The 13,013-nt window shown below is 49.3% G+C and overlaps 1 protein-coding gene across 1 annotated transcript; it reads right to left on the bottom strand.

Moving 5' to 3' along the window:
• Positions 1-278: 278 nt before the first annotated feature.
• Positions 279-11,459, bottom strand: LOC125623558 (glutamine synthetase). Its single transcript, XM_048823132.2, has 7 exons — positions 11,331-11,459; positions 10,332-10,507; positions 9,236-9,397; positions 5,917-6,063; positions 4,003-4,130; positions 1,897-2,096; positions 279-1,022 (listed from the first exon to the last, which is right to left on the bottom strand). The coding sequence occupies exons 2-7, from the start codon at positions 10,495-10,497 to the stop codon at positions 701-703; spliced, it is 1,125 nt and encodes a 374-aa protein (XP_048679089.1). The 5' UTR covers positions 10,498-10,507; positions 11,331-11,459; the 3' UTR covers positions 279-700.
• Positions 11,460-13,013: the final 1,554 nt, after the last annotated feature.

Raw genomic sequence — 13,013 nt, 5'->3', positions numbered from 1 at the left:
AAATTCCATAGCAGGCTGGATACTGCACATACTGCGACCTCAATTCCCCGTCAGTCAGCAATCAGCAGTTTTGCTTGGAACAGGAATCTTCTCCCCCGCCCCCCGAAGTTTCCTAACTAGAACTATTCCTTAGGGCCAATACCACTGTACATATTGAAAAGCTGCCACGTCTCACCCCACAGGTGGCTGCCTATCCGTGGTAGAGTAAGCGATCCCAGAGTTAATTCTGTGGAGAAATGATAGAAAAAGGCAAAACAAAAAACCCCGCACAAAAAAAATGTATTTATAGCACAGACTGGCTGACATGTCAGCCAATAAAACTATTTATTGTTACCTTACAATACAAATACGGTGGGGCAGAGGGGGAAGAAGAGGGCTGTGGGGAGCGAACAGATTCAACAGCAGCAGCTTTTACATAGGAGTCTATGTACATCACAGTATAAAGTCAATTAAAAAAATTAAATCCAAGTTTTAAAAACCCCCATGTGTGATCTAAAACCAGTAACCAGGAGTTTGGCTGAGAACTATATAGATTCTCCCTCCCCCAATACATCATCTAGAAATATTTTTCTAAGCCACCATTTCACAAGACCAGAAGCCAAGTTCTAAAGAGTCTGGACTTTACAGCTGACCAGGTCACATGTTCATAAAACCCACATGAGAAACTAAATTAGAATCAAACCCCCACCTCTTCAAGACCTCATTTGTCTGCATAGTCTGTTGTCTGCATCCCTGTCTCGTTGAGACATGTCGTCCTCACAATGGCCTCTGTGACAGCATACGGGTCGCAGTTGGCTGCAGGCCGGCGGTCCTCGAAGTAGCCACAGCCATCCTGGCCGACTTGGCGGGGGATACGGATGCTGGCTCCTCGGTTGGCCACGCCGGCAGAGAACTCAAAGATGCTCGAAGTCTCATGGTGGCCGGTCAGTCGTCTGGAGTTGTCCCTGCCCCCTCTGGGGTCGTACACACAGATGTGGTAATTGTGTCGCTTGCTTAGCTTCTCAATGGCAGCTTCAATGCATCTAACCGACAAGGAGAGGAGCAGTTTAGAAAACACAGATATGCAGCACATTGCCCAGTGGAAGCCTGGGCCATGGCGGAGGCTCCCACGCACTACCGCAATACAGAGACCATGTCAACATGAAGTGCTCTTTGCGTGTGGGGGGCGAGCATGACTGAGAATCCTGCCAAATGCAGTTACTCAAGCAAGAGACGCGTGCAGGGCTCCGGGGACAAGCGGCACCTCGGTCTCACCTGTTCTCTGTCTGGGGCACACCAGTGGTCTTCAGTCACACGAAAATCTTGTGCGTCTCAGAAGTCACTGGGCCCCAACATGGGGAATCTGGATGAAATTCAATGGCCTGCATTCTACACTAGATCAGGGTGCCCAGCGTACGCCCACCAGAGCGTTTGATCAGGCCTGTGACTTGCTTCAACACACTATACTAATGGACGATGCATTAGCATTTTGTCGTTGTGCACAAATTTTATGCATGGGTGTCTTTATTGGTTTTTAAATAGGTTGTTTCTACAGATAGTATTGTCTATCTAAATACATACAAAACAAGCCAAACTTAAAATACGAATCAACACAGGGGACTTTAAATCTTATTAAAATATGTAGAATCTGTTTGGCCCACACAAGGTTGTGCTTCGGTTTACGTGACCGTCGTGTGTAATAAGGTTGGGCACCACTGCACTAGATGATCCAATGGTCCCTTTTGGCTGTGAAACTACAAAACCAGTTTTCGGTCTGCCTCATGAGGACCCTGTGCACAGGTTGTGGGGAGGGATTTCACCCATTATCTAGAAGCCATGTCAGTAAGCCCCTTAGAAAGGTGCTACCAACCATAACGACCCTAGACAGACTCCAGCCTAGCAACGGCATTAACTCACTTGAGACCGCCCTCTTTCCTCATGTCTTCTGTGCTGTAATTGGTGTGGCACCCAGCTCCATTCCAGTTGCCAGTCATTGGTTTGGGGTCCAACGTGGCCACGACCCCAAAGTCTTCACAGACACGGTGCAAGATGAACCTTGCCATCCACAGGTGATCTCCCATCTCGATGCCCTCACAAGGCCCGACCTGGAATTCCCACTAGAAGGGGAAAGATGAGCATTAACGCTAAGGTTTGGGTATCTCCCTTAGCCACTTGCTTTTGACTCAACAGTGGATCATGGCGGACTCCGGCCAAGTGTTCTGGCACGCACACCAGTGAGCTATTTATCAAGGGTTTAATCATCCGGCTCCTGCCAATGTGCAGCCAGAGGCTGCTCCACCTGGGATGACTAAGCAGAGGCTTGCGTTATCTGATTCCTTTCGGAGGCAACTTTATAGCATCTGTAGGTATTACCCAGCCTAGCAAGGATCAAGTGCAGAACACGGAAGGAAGTGGAGCAAGAGCTTAGAAGGGCTCACTTCATTGTGGGTTAGAATCAATTCAGGGCTTGTTAAGGTGTTGGGCAGAGAACACTGCAGTAAAATCCTCCACTTATGCCGAGAGCAGGTACAGCCAGGGTAAGATCTACCCCCACCCACTGCCTTGCCAATGACACTCAGCCCTATTCCACAGGCAGCAGGGACAGGGGAAAAAAACAAACCAAAACAAAAACTCCGAACGACTCATACTGAGTGCGCCAAGACTCAGGTCCTGTCTACACGGGAGAGTCGCACCGGTTTGACTTGAGGTGCGATTTTAAAATGAGTGCAACCCTCTCATGTGGAATTAGGAGATAATTTGAGCTAATCTGAAACAGGAGTCTCCATTCAGGGTTGGCGCTAGTTTAAAAATCACACCTTCAGTGAAGCTGGTGCAGCTTTCTCTTGGAGACCAAGCCTTAGCTGAACCTTTCAGCACTGGAGACTAGGTTCTCCAGAAGAACACACTTCCCCTGTGTCACAAATATAAAGAGAAGGGTAAATACCTTTAAATCCCTCCTGGCCAGAGGAAAAACCCTTTCACCTGTAAAGGGTTAAGAAGCTAAGATAACCTCGCTGGCACCTGACCAAAATGACCAATGAGGAGACAAGATACTTTCAAAGCGGGGAGGACGACAACAAAGGGTTCTCTCTGTTTGTGTGATGCTTTTGCCGGGAACAGAACAGGAATGGAGTCTTAGAACTTCGTAAGTAATCTAGCTAGATATGCGTTAGATTCTGTTTTGTTTAAATGGCTGATAAAATAGCTGTGCTGAATGGAATGGATATTCCTATTTGTGTCTTTTTGTAACTTAAGGTTTTGCCTAGAGGGATTCTCTATGTTTTGAATCTGATTACCCTGTAAGGTATTTACCATCCTGATTTTACAGAGGTGATTCTTTTACTTTCTCTTCTATTAAAATTCTTCTTTTAAGAACCTGATTGCTTTTTCATTGTTCTTAAGATCCAAGGGTTTGGGTCTGTGTTCACTTATGCAAATTGGAGAGGATTTTTATCAAGCCTTCCCCAGGAAAGGGGGTGTAGAGCTTGGGGAGGATTTGGTGGGGGGAAGGGGGAGAGACGTTTCCAAGCGGGCTCTTTCCCGGTTATATATCTGTTAGACGCTTGGTGGTGGTAGCAATAAAGTCCAAGGGAAAAAGGGAAATAAATAGTTTGTACCTTGGGGAAGTTTTGACCTAAGCTGGTAAAAATAAATTTAGGAGGTTTTCATGCAGGTCCACACATCTGTACCCTAGAGTTCAGAGTGGGGAAGGAACCTTGACACCCTGGGTGGAGAAGGAGCTCATTTCTCCCTTCCACGTAGTTTTGCTGAAGACCATGAATACTCAGTGCAGACAGCTCTCTTCAGTACTGGGCAAGAGGTCAGGTGCTGCAGCAGCTGCGAGTAAGTGGGGGAGAGGGAAGCTGGAGACTGCAAGAACCAGATCCCCAGGGATAGCACTGCAGAGCTAATGCTCGGGGCACTGGCAGGCAGCGCAAGGTAAGTATTCCAATTCCCTCAGCTTCCTGCCTCAACGAACGCTCTCTTGACAGGGGCAATGAGAAATGCTCCTTCCGTACATACCTGGGAGGGCATGACCTCAGCGTTGGTGCCACATATCTTCACCCCGGCATAGATACATGCCTTGTAGTGGGACTCGACAATATCTCGCCCGTACACCTTGTCTGCTCCAACCCCACAGTAATAAGGCCCTAGAAGGAAGACACCACGTCACCAACCAAGTCAAGCTCAAGGGAAGAACAGTGACTCTTCATTTCCCATCCCACAGGCTTATCTTCCAGCAAGCATTTAGAACTCAGAGATGTTCTCAGGGCTCTGCTTCCTGCACAAGAGCCCTAATAACCACAGAGATGCAATGGCTTCTCCAGCTCGGCTCCACACTGAGCTGAAGGGACTTCATCTAGGAGCAAGAGCAGTTCAATCCCCCGGCACATCCAGTTGTTGGCCTCTGCTGAGATTTGCCAGCAACTTGACAAACTGAAAGGGCTGTTCTGTTGTGTGGACACCTGCCCATCCTATGGGAAAGGTATTGAGACCAAAAGCTGCTCCACGTGAGAGCTGTTCAGTGGACATGACCAGCGAGGGGACTGATTGGAACAGCAGCTAGGAAGTGCAATGCTCCATAATCCATTCCCAACACTCTGGGCCATTTAGTCTCTGGCTGTTCCCCAGTATTCCCACAGTAAACTTGGAAGGAGCATCCATTTTCCCATAAACCTCATTTAACTTCTAGCTATAGTATTCCTTAGTACTTAAAGTTCCAGCAGAGAGACTGCACAAGCTAACTGGTCCCAATTAAATGGAGCATTTCCCATTGTGGGGGTGGCAGGAAGAAAGGAAGTGAAGAACTGCTCCATTACAATGAACTCCACCCCTAACGCTAAGGCTGGCTTTTTGAGATTGTTTTGACAGCTAATGTTACCTGTGTTTATTGCAACAAACTTGGAACCTGAATGAGTGTTAACCTGCTGCAGTGTGCTACAGGTTTTTCCTCCTTCAAAGGAGGCAGTTAGCTCTGCAGTACAAACTCAGAGAGAAAAAGGAGATGTTGAGAAAAAAATCCCAGTTAGGGGATTTTAAAGAAAAGAAGAAAACCCTCTAGTGTCACTACCCCCACTCAATCCAGTCTAGGCAGCCAAACCAGTTTGTGTGCAGGGGGTGGGGGAATTTGCTGGAGCGCGCAACCGTCACACGACCAGTCTTTACATTAATAACCACCAGCAGATTTTTTCCCCCCAACCAAGTTCTCAAACCCTCGACAAACAAGTTCTAGAATGGAAAAGTTTGTGTAATCTCAGGCAGTGTCAGGCGAGTGGTACCACTGCAGGGCACGTTATCTGCAGGGCATGCAATGCACAGGTGTGCTGCTGGTACTTAGCGGAACTTGGCACAGTGCTGCCTGTAATTTCAGTTTCAGGAAAAAGCTGCACCCATTTGCCTGAGAGCAGTAATTGGCAGGGTGATTTGTCCAAGAAGCCCATGGCTGGATCAACACCTTCAGAAGGAGTTCTGGCTGTTTGAAGTGAGAACAGCAGCTGAACTAAGCCAGCCAAGGCCATCCACCCACCAGTACCACTTGGGATGTGTGGATGCAAGAGCTTTTTTGCTGGGTTTCGCTCACTCAGCAAGTTAAAACAGTCTTGGATGCAGATCCTGTCATGCAAACTGCACCGGGGATGGCAGGGCATGTGCGTGGGAAAAAAAGACCTGCACCCACACAGAATACAAAGCTCTGCCCACTTGGTTCTCATTGCAGGATTGGAGCCCTAGTCATGAACTGCACAGGGTTCAGCACTGATCCTGTGAGGCCCTGAGTGCCTTTGACTGCCATAGATGTCAATGGGAACTGCACCTCATGAAGTCAGTCCTTTCATCGTAGGAGAGGTGCAGGAGTTGGGTACCACTGTGTTAGCTACCAGAAATCTGGGAATACTAGTGGGAGGAGAGGATTCAGGGGAAGGAGAGTCTAGCTCGTACCTTGTGGACCTGGGAACCCATTATCAGGCCAGCCATACGGGTGTCCATTGATCCCCAGCAATGTGTACTCTTGCTCCATTCCAAACCAAGGATGGCTGTCCTTAACCAAGTCCATGACTTTTTTACATATGTTCCTCAAGTTAGTTTCTGGAGAGAAGAGAAATTCCTTAATTAGACCTGGAACACGTAACCTGGGGATCGGACCCCTCCAGCATTTCATTCAGCCCATCACTTGAGGGCCTCTCTTACTGGGAAAGACACCAGTTGGCACTTTTCCTTGCATAGCCCTCTATGAGCTATAGAGGGTTCTCCTCCAGCCAGCCTCTCTCTGTTGGGAATCTGCAACCAATATTGTCGTTATGAATTCATGACACTGTATTGGTTTGCACGGCAACAGACTTGTTCAAAGATAGGACTAGGACAGCCCTGGCTGTGGAAAAGCTGGGCTGAGAGGTCGATAAATCCAGACCAACACAAGAGGTGGTCAACAGCAGGGAAGGGAATAAGGAAAGTAACTTGTTACACAGGGTCATCTCCCTCCATCCCTGAATAAAATGTTCTCTGCTCACCCACCATTTGCTTTAGCATTGGAGGAAGACAACAGTGCTCGATTTCAAAGGGTGTGTAATTTTATATACAAAGTGCAAATTTAACCCTCAGCCCATTAAAATAGATACAAAAATCCACAAACATCTAAGTAGCCATATGCCCTGATGTCTCCCATCTATCCCATCACCACAGTATCTGGCCATCTGCCATGTATGTATGGATTTAGACTGCCACCAGTGGTAGGCAAGTAGTCTTCCCATTTTACAGATGGGCAGTCCCTTACTCAGAAGGCGGCCATCTTCCCACCCGACGCACATGTCCCCAGCCAAGCTTTCCTGAGCTCTCTTCCCACCTCACTGCCCCCTATGTTCTGGGCAAGCATTCAAGTTGGCTGACAGCTTGCAAGAGCTGATTGAGTGCCAGGGCTCGTCTATCTGGCTTTCTCCCCCCTGGGAGTGGCACAGAAACCCATCAGAACAGTCCCGAAGATACTGCTGGCCCAAGAGAGACCAGAAACGGAAGAATCCAGGTAAAGGGGAGAAGAAGGAAATGAAACAACAGGTTTTCCCTGTCACTGAAAATGGCACCCTGCAGGCAATAAGTTGCACTTTTACCAACAGTGCTCATTGAAGAGACCCAAGTGCTGCTGCGACACAAACCCCAGGGATGTGTAAATAATGACAGAGCACCAGCAACTGTTTCTTTTAAAGGTCACACTTAGAACGTTTGTATGGTGGAGAGAAAACTGAAGAGACCCTCTAACCATGTAAGCTGGGCACCTTCAGAGAAAAGTCAGTTCGGGGACTGGCACTCACTGGGTTCTAGGTAAGTGCCAACTGTTATGAGCAACAGTGGCTGCCATATTCCCCATTGAATCTTTTTAGCTGTACCAGGATCATGAACATGGTACAACAGATGCATTTAAACAAGCTTCAGAAACTGAGCTATTGTCTCCTGAAGCTCTTACTGGGGGAGAATCTGGCTCCACTTCAGCCCCAAAACGAGCCACTGCTTTAAAGATACAACTGAGCCCCAGGCTAGCTGCTAGGAATCAGCTGTTTCCTTTATCTGTAGATGATAGTTGGCTAATTTAATTAAACAAAATATTGTAACCACAGGAAATTTGAAGTGGATGACAGGACCTTTCTAGGTACTTTTGCCAGAAAAGCACTGCCTCCATTCGTCAAGCCAAATGCCCCTTAATTCAACTTATACAGAATGTCTCATATGCTTAAATTATTGGTGACTGACAAAGCTATTCAACCATATTACTTTAAACACAGTAACATGGATAACCTCCCTGTTTGACAGAATACAGCCAAGTGCATGGATTTAAATACTTCGATTACTTTAAGCCATAAATTCAGTCATCTGAGATCACAACAGTTGCCCCTCAGAGCGGTCTTACTGCTTGATAGGTGTCCCTAGCCTCTTGTTTGCCAGAAGCTGGGAATGGATCACTTGATGATTACCTTATGTATGTTACAAGAATTAACTTAAAGAGCCCACCAACACGAATTTATAAGTAGAGACCCAGGACTGAGCTTTCCATCTACATCAAGCCTGCACACTGTTATTAGACTGGTGTCTCAAAAAGTAGGGCAATTCTTAAAGAAAGCCCTTGTCAGAATAGAAGCATAGCAGTAATTGACAACACAATAATTATTTTTAAAAGTCCAGAAGTCAGGATTTACACTACGGTACTTCACACAAAAGTGAAATGCCAGAGTTTTAGTGTTTTTATAACCAACCAACCCACCCACCCTATCTTGGACCACCACATCCCTTAGACCTCCATTCCAGAGAAAGCTTTGCATACAGACACGTGGTCCCCACATGTAGGGGGTCACCTGACCTGCCTTTGCCCTCACAGGAGCCAGGAGACTCCTCATTCATAACTACACCTCGTTCACGCTCAACAATGATCCCAGATCACTTTAGACAAGGTCAGGAATCAATTAGTTTCTCCACAATCATCCTGAACCCGCAGGCCTGATTCCTCCTGTGCGCCTGACAGGTCACTGTAGGCCAGGCTCAAGGATACAGATATATCATAGGAGAGAAGATCAAACTGCTGGAAGTCAGAGAAGCGACATACAAGATGCAGATTTCCTTTCTCAAAGCAACTAGTGGAGCTTTGCAGCGGCAAGGGGAAAGGAAGCGAGAGTGGGGTGCGGCACTAAGGCTCCCAGGTACCTTAACCGAGCTTTGAGTACGGGCATATAGGTTTTTGTTTAAAATACACTTTAAATCTACAATCATTTCTATGTTTTTAAACCCTAACTGCCAAGTTTCGGTCTTAATGTTCAATATGCTACGTTCTAGTAATCTGGTTACAGTAAGTACAATCTCCCTGAATACATTTGGGAATACAGGTTAAAATTACTTGGTGCTGGCCTGGTCTGTGAGGCGTGCGGTGACCTCTGCCGACAGATGTAAGCAGAACATTAGCTACTTTTTGACTACTCAATACAATTCTCCTGTCCTCCCAACACCGGGTTCCTGCAGATAACCAGCACCAGATCCGGGGTTTTTGCATGCCTAAGTTAATCGCAAAAAAACACTCACCACTTATAGCTCAGTCACTGAGTAGCACATGATCATTCACAACTTCCCACTGACTTCAAGTGGCATTGTGGGTGCTCAGCACTTCTGACAACGAGGCCCTAATATTTTGATGCCCATGGCACTTAGCTGGTGTGTCTGTTTGGTAACACACGGGCTCTGGGAACAACCAGTTTAGGGCAGTGCAGACAGACAGGAACCTCACCTGCATTTTTTCTGTTGTATTTCAGGACCTCACACAACACTAGCTTGTTCGGGTCCAGACAGAAAGGGTCTCGGAACATCCTGACTGGTATCAAGAACATATCGCTGTTCGAGCCTTCTGCTTGGTCTGTACTGGATCCATCGAAATTCCATTCTGGGACATCTGGGAGCGAGAGGAAAAGGAAAAATCCCTAAGATTAAAAACCCCTCAATTTGATCATGTTAAATGTTCAAGAATTTTAAGAAGAGCTCAATCAAGAGCCCAGGGAGGATATACTCCACAACATGCCACTGAAAACTGCTTCAAAAGGAAATCCAAGAAGCTTTTGACTCTCCTGTACCTACATACAGCCCAGTCCCGTAGCTACTACTCCCATCACTGACCATAAAGGGGACAAAAATCCAGCAACAGCCATAGGTGCTGGAACTAGGGGTGCAGCAGCAGCCCCTCATGTGAAGCAGTTTCCATCATTTATAGGGTTTAGTTTTGTATAATGGCTTTCAGCAAGCACCCCCACTTTAACTCCCCTTAACCACTTTGATGGTTCAAACAAGATAGTAGATTTAGACTTCAAACAGTTCACTGCATTTTTAGTGACCAGCACGCCAGACAGGGTTAACATCTCCATTCCAGCCTCAGAGGTGCCTCCCGAACTAGAGGTTTGGCCTCCAGGCCTTTGGCTCTGTGTCCACAGCACCTAGCCAAATCCCATTACAAACCACTTTTGATGGAATCCCATTTAAACATGCTTCTTGGAAACGAGCCCTGCTCTTAAGAGGTAAGAATGCTGCCCCCTCACCATCCTAGCATTGATGGCAGAGAGCTTATGGATAGCAAACACGATCATCCTGGAGAAGGCTAGCTATTTACCATTCCACCTTATATAACCGTGTGATAACATCCACAACCCTGTTAATTCACCTTGCATAATCCGCAGGGGGAAAAGTTCTGTGCATTATGCCACCAAATAAATCAAACAAACATACAGCAGCTCCTCACATAATGTTACTAGTGTTACAGGCCTTGCATCTAAAACTCTTGGCTTCTATATTTTGCTCCATTTACAGACACAAACAGCTAACAGGCCCAGCTTTACCTTCTATGCACTTTGGTTCCTGGTCCATGGTTCGAGTTTTACAGCGGACGCCTTCTCCACTGCCATCAATCCATACATAAGTCACCAGGACCCTGCCCCCTTGGGGAAGCCTCATGTACTGGTCCCGGACCACCTTGTTCAGCTTGGAACTGTGAGACACAGACATGTTGATGGATCTGGAGAATGGAGGGGAACAAAAGAAGAAGAGTCCCAGTTACAGATGCCCTTCCAGAACAGTGTCCTGTCGCCACAGGGAGAGCAGGAAAAACCTCTCAGGGGCCGGGGCGGACAGCCCCCATAGCTCACTCCTTCCCAGGGGGCAGGCAGCTTATTTCTCATCCCAGTGAGAACAGAGGCTGGGCAGATGCGCGGTTCTATGATCTTGCGCCACTTCCTTTCCACGGCAGAGCGGGTGCTTTGGCGCCATTTCCTTTTTTTTTTTTTTAAATAAAAACCGAATTTAAATGTTGTTGGGGGGGGGGGGAGGCCTGAACATGAAACCCGGAGCTTGTCCCACCAGCCCATTCAAAAAAAAAAGGGGGGACACCCACAAATACAGCTACCCCCCGCGGACTTGGGGCGCGGCCCAGCCCGGTGCAACGGGGCAGTCCTGCCCCAAGGGGCGGCCTCCGCTAACCCCGCCGGCTTGCGGCACCGCGGGGCCGTTCGGATCCCGGAGCAGCAACCGAGAGCGACGCGAGTGCGCGGAGCGAGACCCGGCGGCAGCCCCGGCGTGCGTGAAGCTGGCTCGGGGTGCGGGGGGCGCCCCCTCCAGGGTGGGGAGCGGGCCGGGGCTCCCGCCTCGCCCAGGCTTGCGCCGCTGCGGCTCAGCCCGGGGGCCGCCGGAGCTCCCCGCCCCGGAGCGGCCCCACTCACAAGGGCAGCGCGGGGGGGGGGGAGAACCGGGGCCGGCCGGCGGGATCCCCGGGCAGGGCGCCGCGTCCTCGCCGGGGAGCGCCCCGGCCCCGCAGAAGCCGCCCGCCCGTGCCCCGCACTTACCAGCCCCGGCCGCGCAGGAGCCCGATGCCGCCGCTCCCCGCCCGCAGCCCGGCTGCCGCCGCCGCCGCCTCTTATAGGCGCCCCAGCCAGGCGGCGGGGCCGGGGCCAGCGTGGGGCGGCCGCTCCCCAGCTGATGCAATAGCCGGCCGAGGGCTGGCCCCACGGGGTGGTGGGGGGAGGTGCCTTGCGCTCGAGTCTGCCCCCCCCCCAACCCCACCCGCCAGGTTTGCGATTAAGTCCCCGCCCCGGCAGCTTGGAACAAGTCTGGGTCTTCGATGGGGTTGTTTCCTGCTTTGTTATTGTAGGGTCGCCCGGCCTGAAAGGCGGCTGGGCCGATGGTTTTTGGGCTTGCCCGTGGAGCCAGGCTCCTGGCTGCCAGGGGAGGAGAGGGGCACAGCGGGGCAGGGGGTGGATCTTCCAGAAAGTTTTAGGGGGAAGGGGGTGTTTGGGGCAGCAGTTGTGACCTGTACATGAAGTGTTGCCCCACACTCCTTTCTAAAACTCTTTTAAGCACCCCAGTTCCTGGAGTCAAGTGACAGAGGAAGAGCAGCTTGCTTTTTAAAAATAGGTTTTATTCCTTGGGGGTGCAGAGGGAAAAAATAAGGCAACCAGACAGCAAATAAAAACACAAAATAATGGGGAAAAAAATTCATTATTTTTAAGCCAAGCTCATGATTTTCAGGGCCATGACTCACGAATTATGGATGCGGGACCTTAGCAGGACTCTGGGAGGTATGTCCTTTCTGCAGGATCTCCACTCTGAATGTGCTTTTCAGGATCAGTTCTAGCTTGGGCTGGGTCTCGGGTTGGTGGGAGCATGGGTGGACCTTAGAACTAGCGAAGGGTAGAAGCAGCTGGAGAAATGATCGAATGGGTCTGCTCGAAAAGAAGCTTGCCCTTTTAAAGCTTTTTCATTTAAAAACAAAAAATACAGATGAGACTGATGTAACCTGAAGCATTTAGCAGATTCCCAGTCCCGTCACAGTGGTGTAAATCAATAGGTGACACCGGTGGATGAAACGGCAGTGTTGGCCAGAGCTCTGCCCACCTATGGCACCAAAACAAAATGCCCTGCACAGTAACTTGTGTGTGGCTTTCTGTAATAGGAGCAGCCCACTTGGGTGCATGCTTTGACCCGTACTGAAATGGCTAAGAATACTGACATTTAGCATCAATCAAAAACAAACAAACAAAAAACCTGCGGCAGCAAGTCTCAGGGCCCAGATCTGCAGTCTTGAGATTGGTGCTAAAAATAGCCATGTAGATGTTTTGTTTGGGTTCAGAGACCCATCCCCCTCACTGGTTTTCAGAGCCCGAATGGGAACATCTAGCTGATTTCTAATGCCCCAGTGCAGGGATGGCCAACCCAAGCCTGAGAAGGAGCCAGAATTTACTAATGTACATTGCCAAAGAGCCACAGTAATATGTCAGCAGCCCCCAATCAGCTCCCCCGCCCCAGAGCTTCCCGCCCACCGGCAGCCCCACTGATCAGCACCTCCCCATCAGCTGTTTTGTGGCGTGCAGGGGGCTTTGTGGGGGAGGGGGAGGAGCAAGGGCACAGCCAGCTCAGGGGAGGGGGCAAGGTTGAGCAGGGAGCACCCCCTGGCCCATTGGAAAGTTGGCACCTGTAGTTCCAACCCCAGAGTCGGTGCCTAGACAAGGAGCCGCATATTAACCTCTGAA

This window comes from Caretta caretta, chromosome 16 (assembly GCF_965140235.1).
Source record: "Caretta caretta isolate rCarCar2 chromosome 16, rCarCar1.hap1, whole genome shotgun sequence".
Taxonomy (NCBI): domain Eukaryota; kingdom Metazoa; phylum Chordata; order Testudines; family Cheloniidae; genus Caretta; species Caretta caretta.
This window is presented reverse-complemented; position numbering and strand designations above follow the sequence as displayed.

What these genes read in the sequence shown, in the direction of transcription:
- LOC125623558 (XM_048823132.2), bottom strand. Translation starts at nt 10,497, where the DNA reads ATGTCTGTGTCTCACAGTTCCAAGCTGAACAAGGTGGTCCGGGACCAG. An exon ending in ATACAACAGAAAAAATGCAG is followed by an intron (nt 6,064 to 9,235) that starts GTGAGGTTCCTG and finishes TCTTCTCTCCAG; the next exon opens with AAACTAACTTGAGGAACATA. An exon ending in AGGAAAGAGGGCGGTCTCAA is followed by an intron (nt 1,023 to 1,896) that starts GTGAGTTAATGC and finishes CTTGTCGGTTAG; the next exon opens with ATGCATTGAAGCTGCCATTG.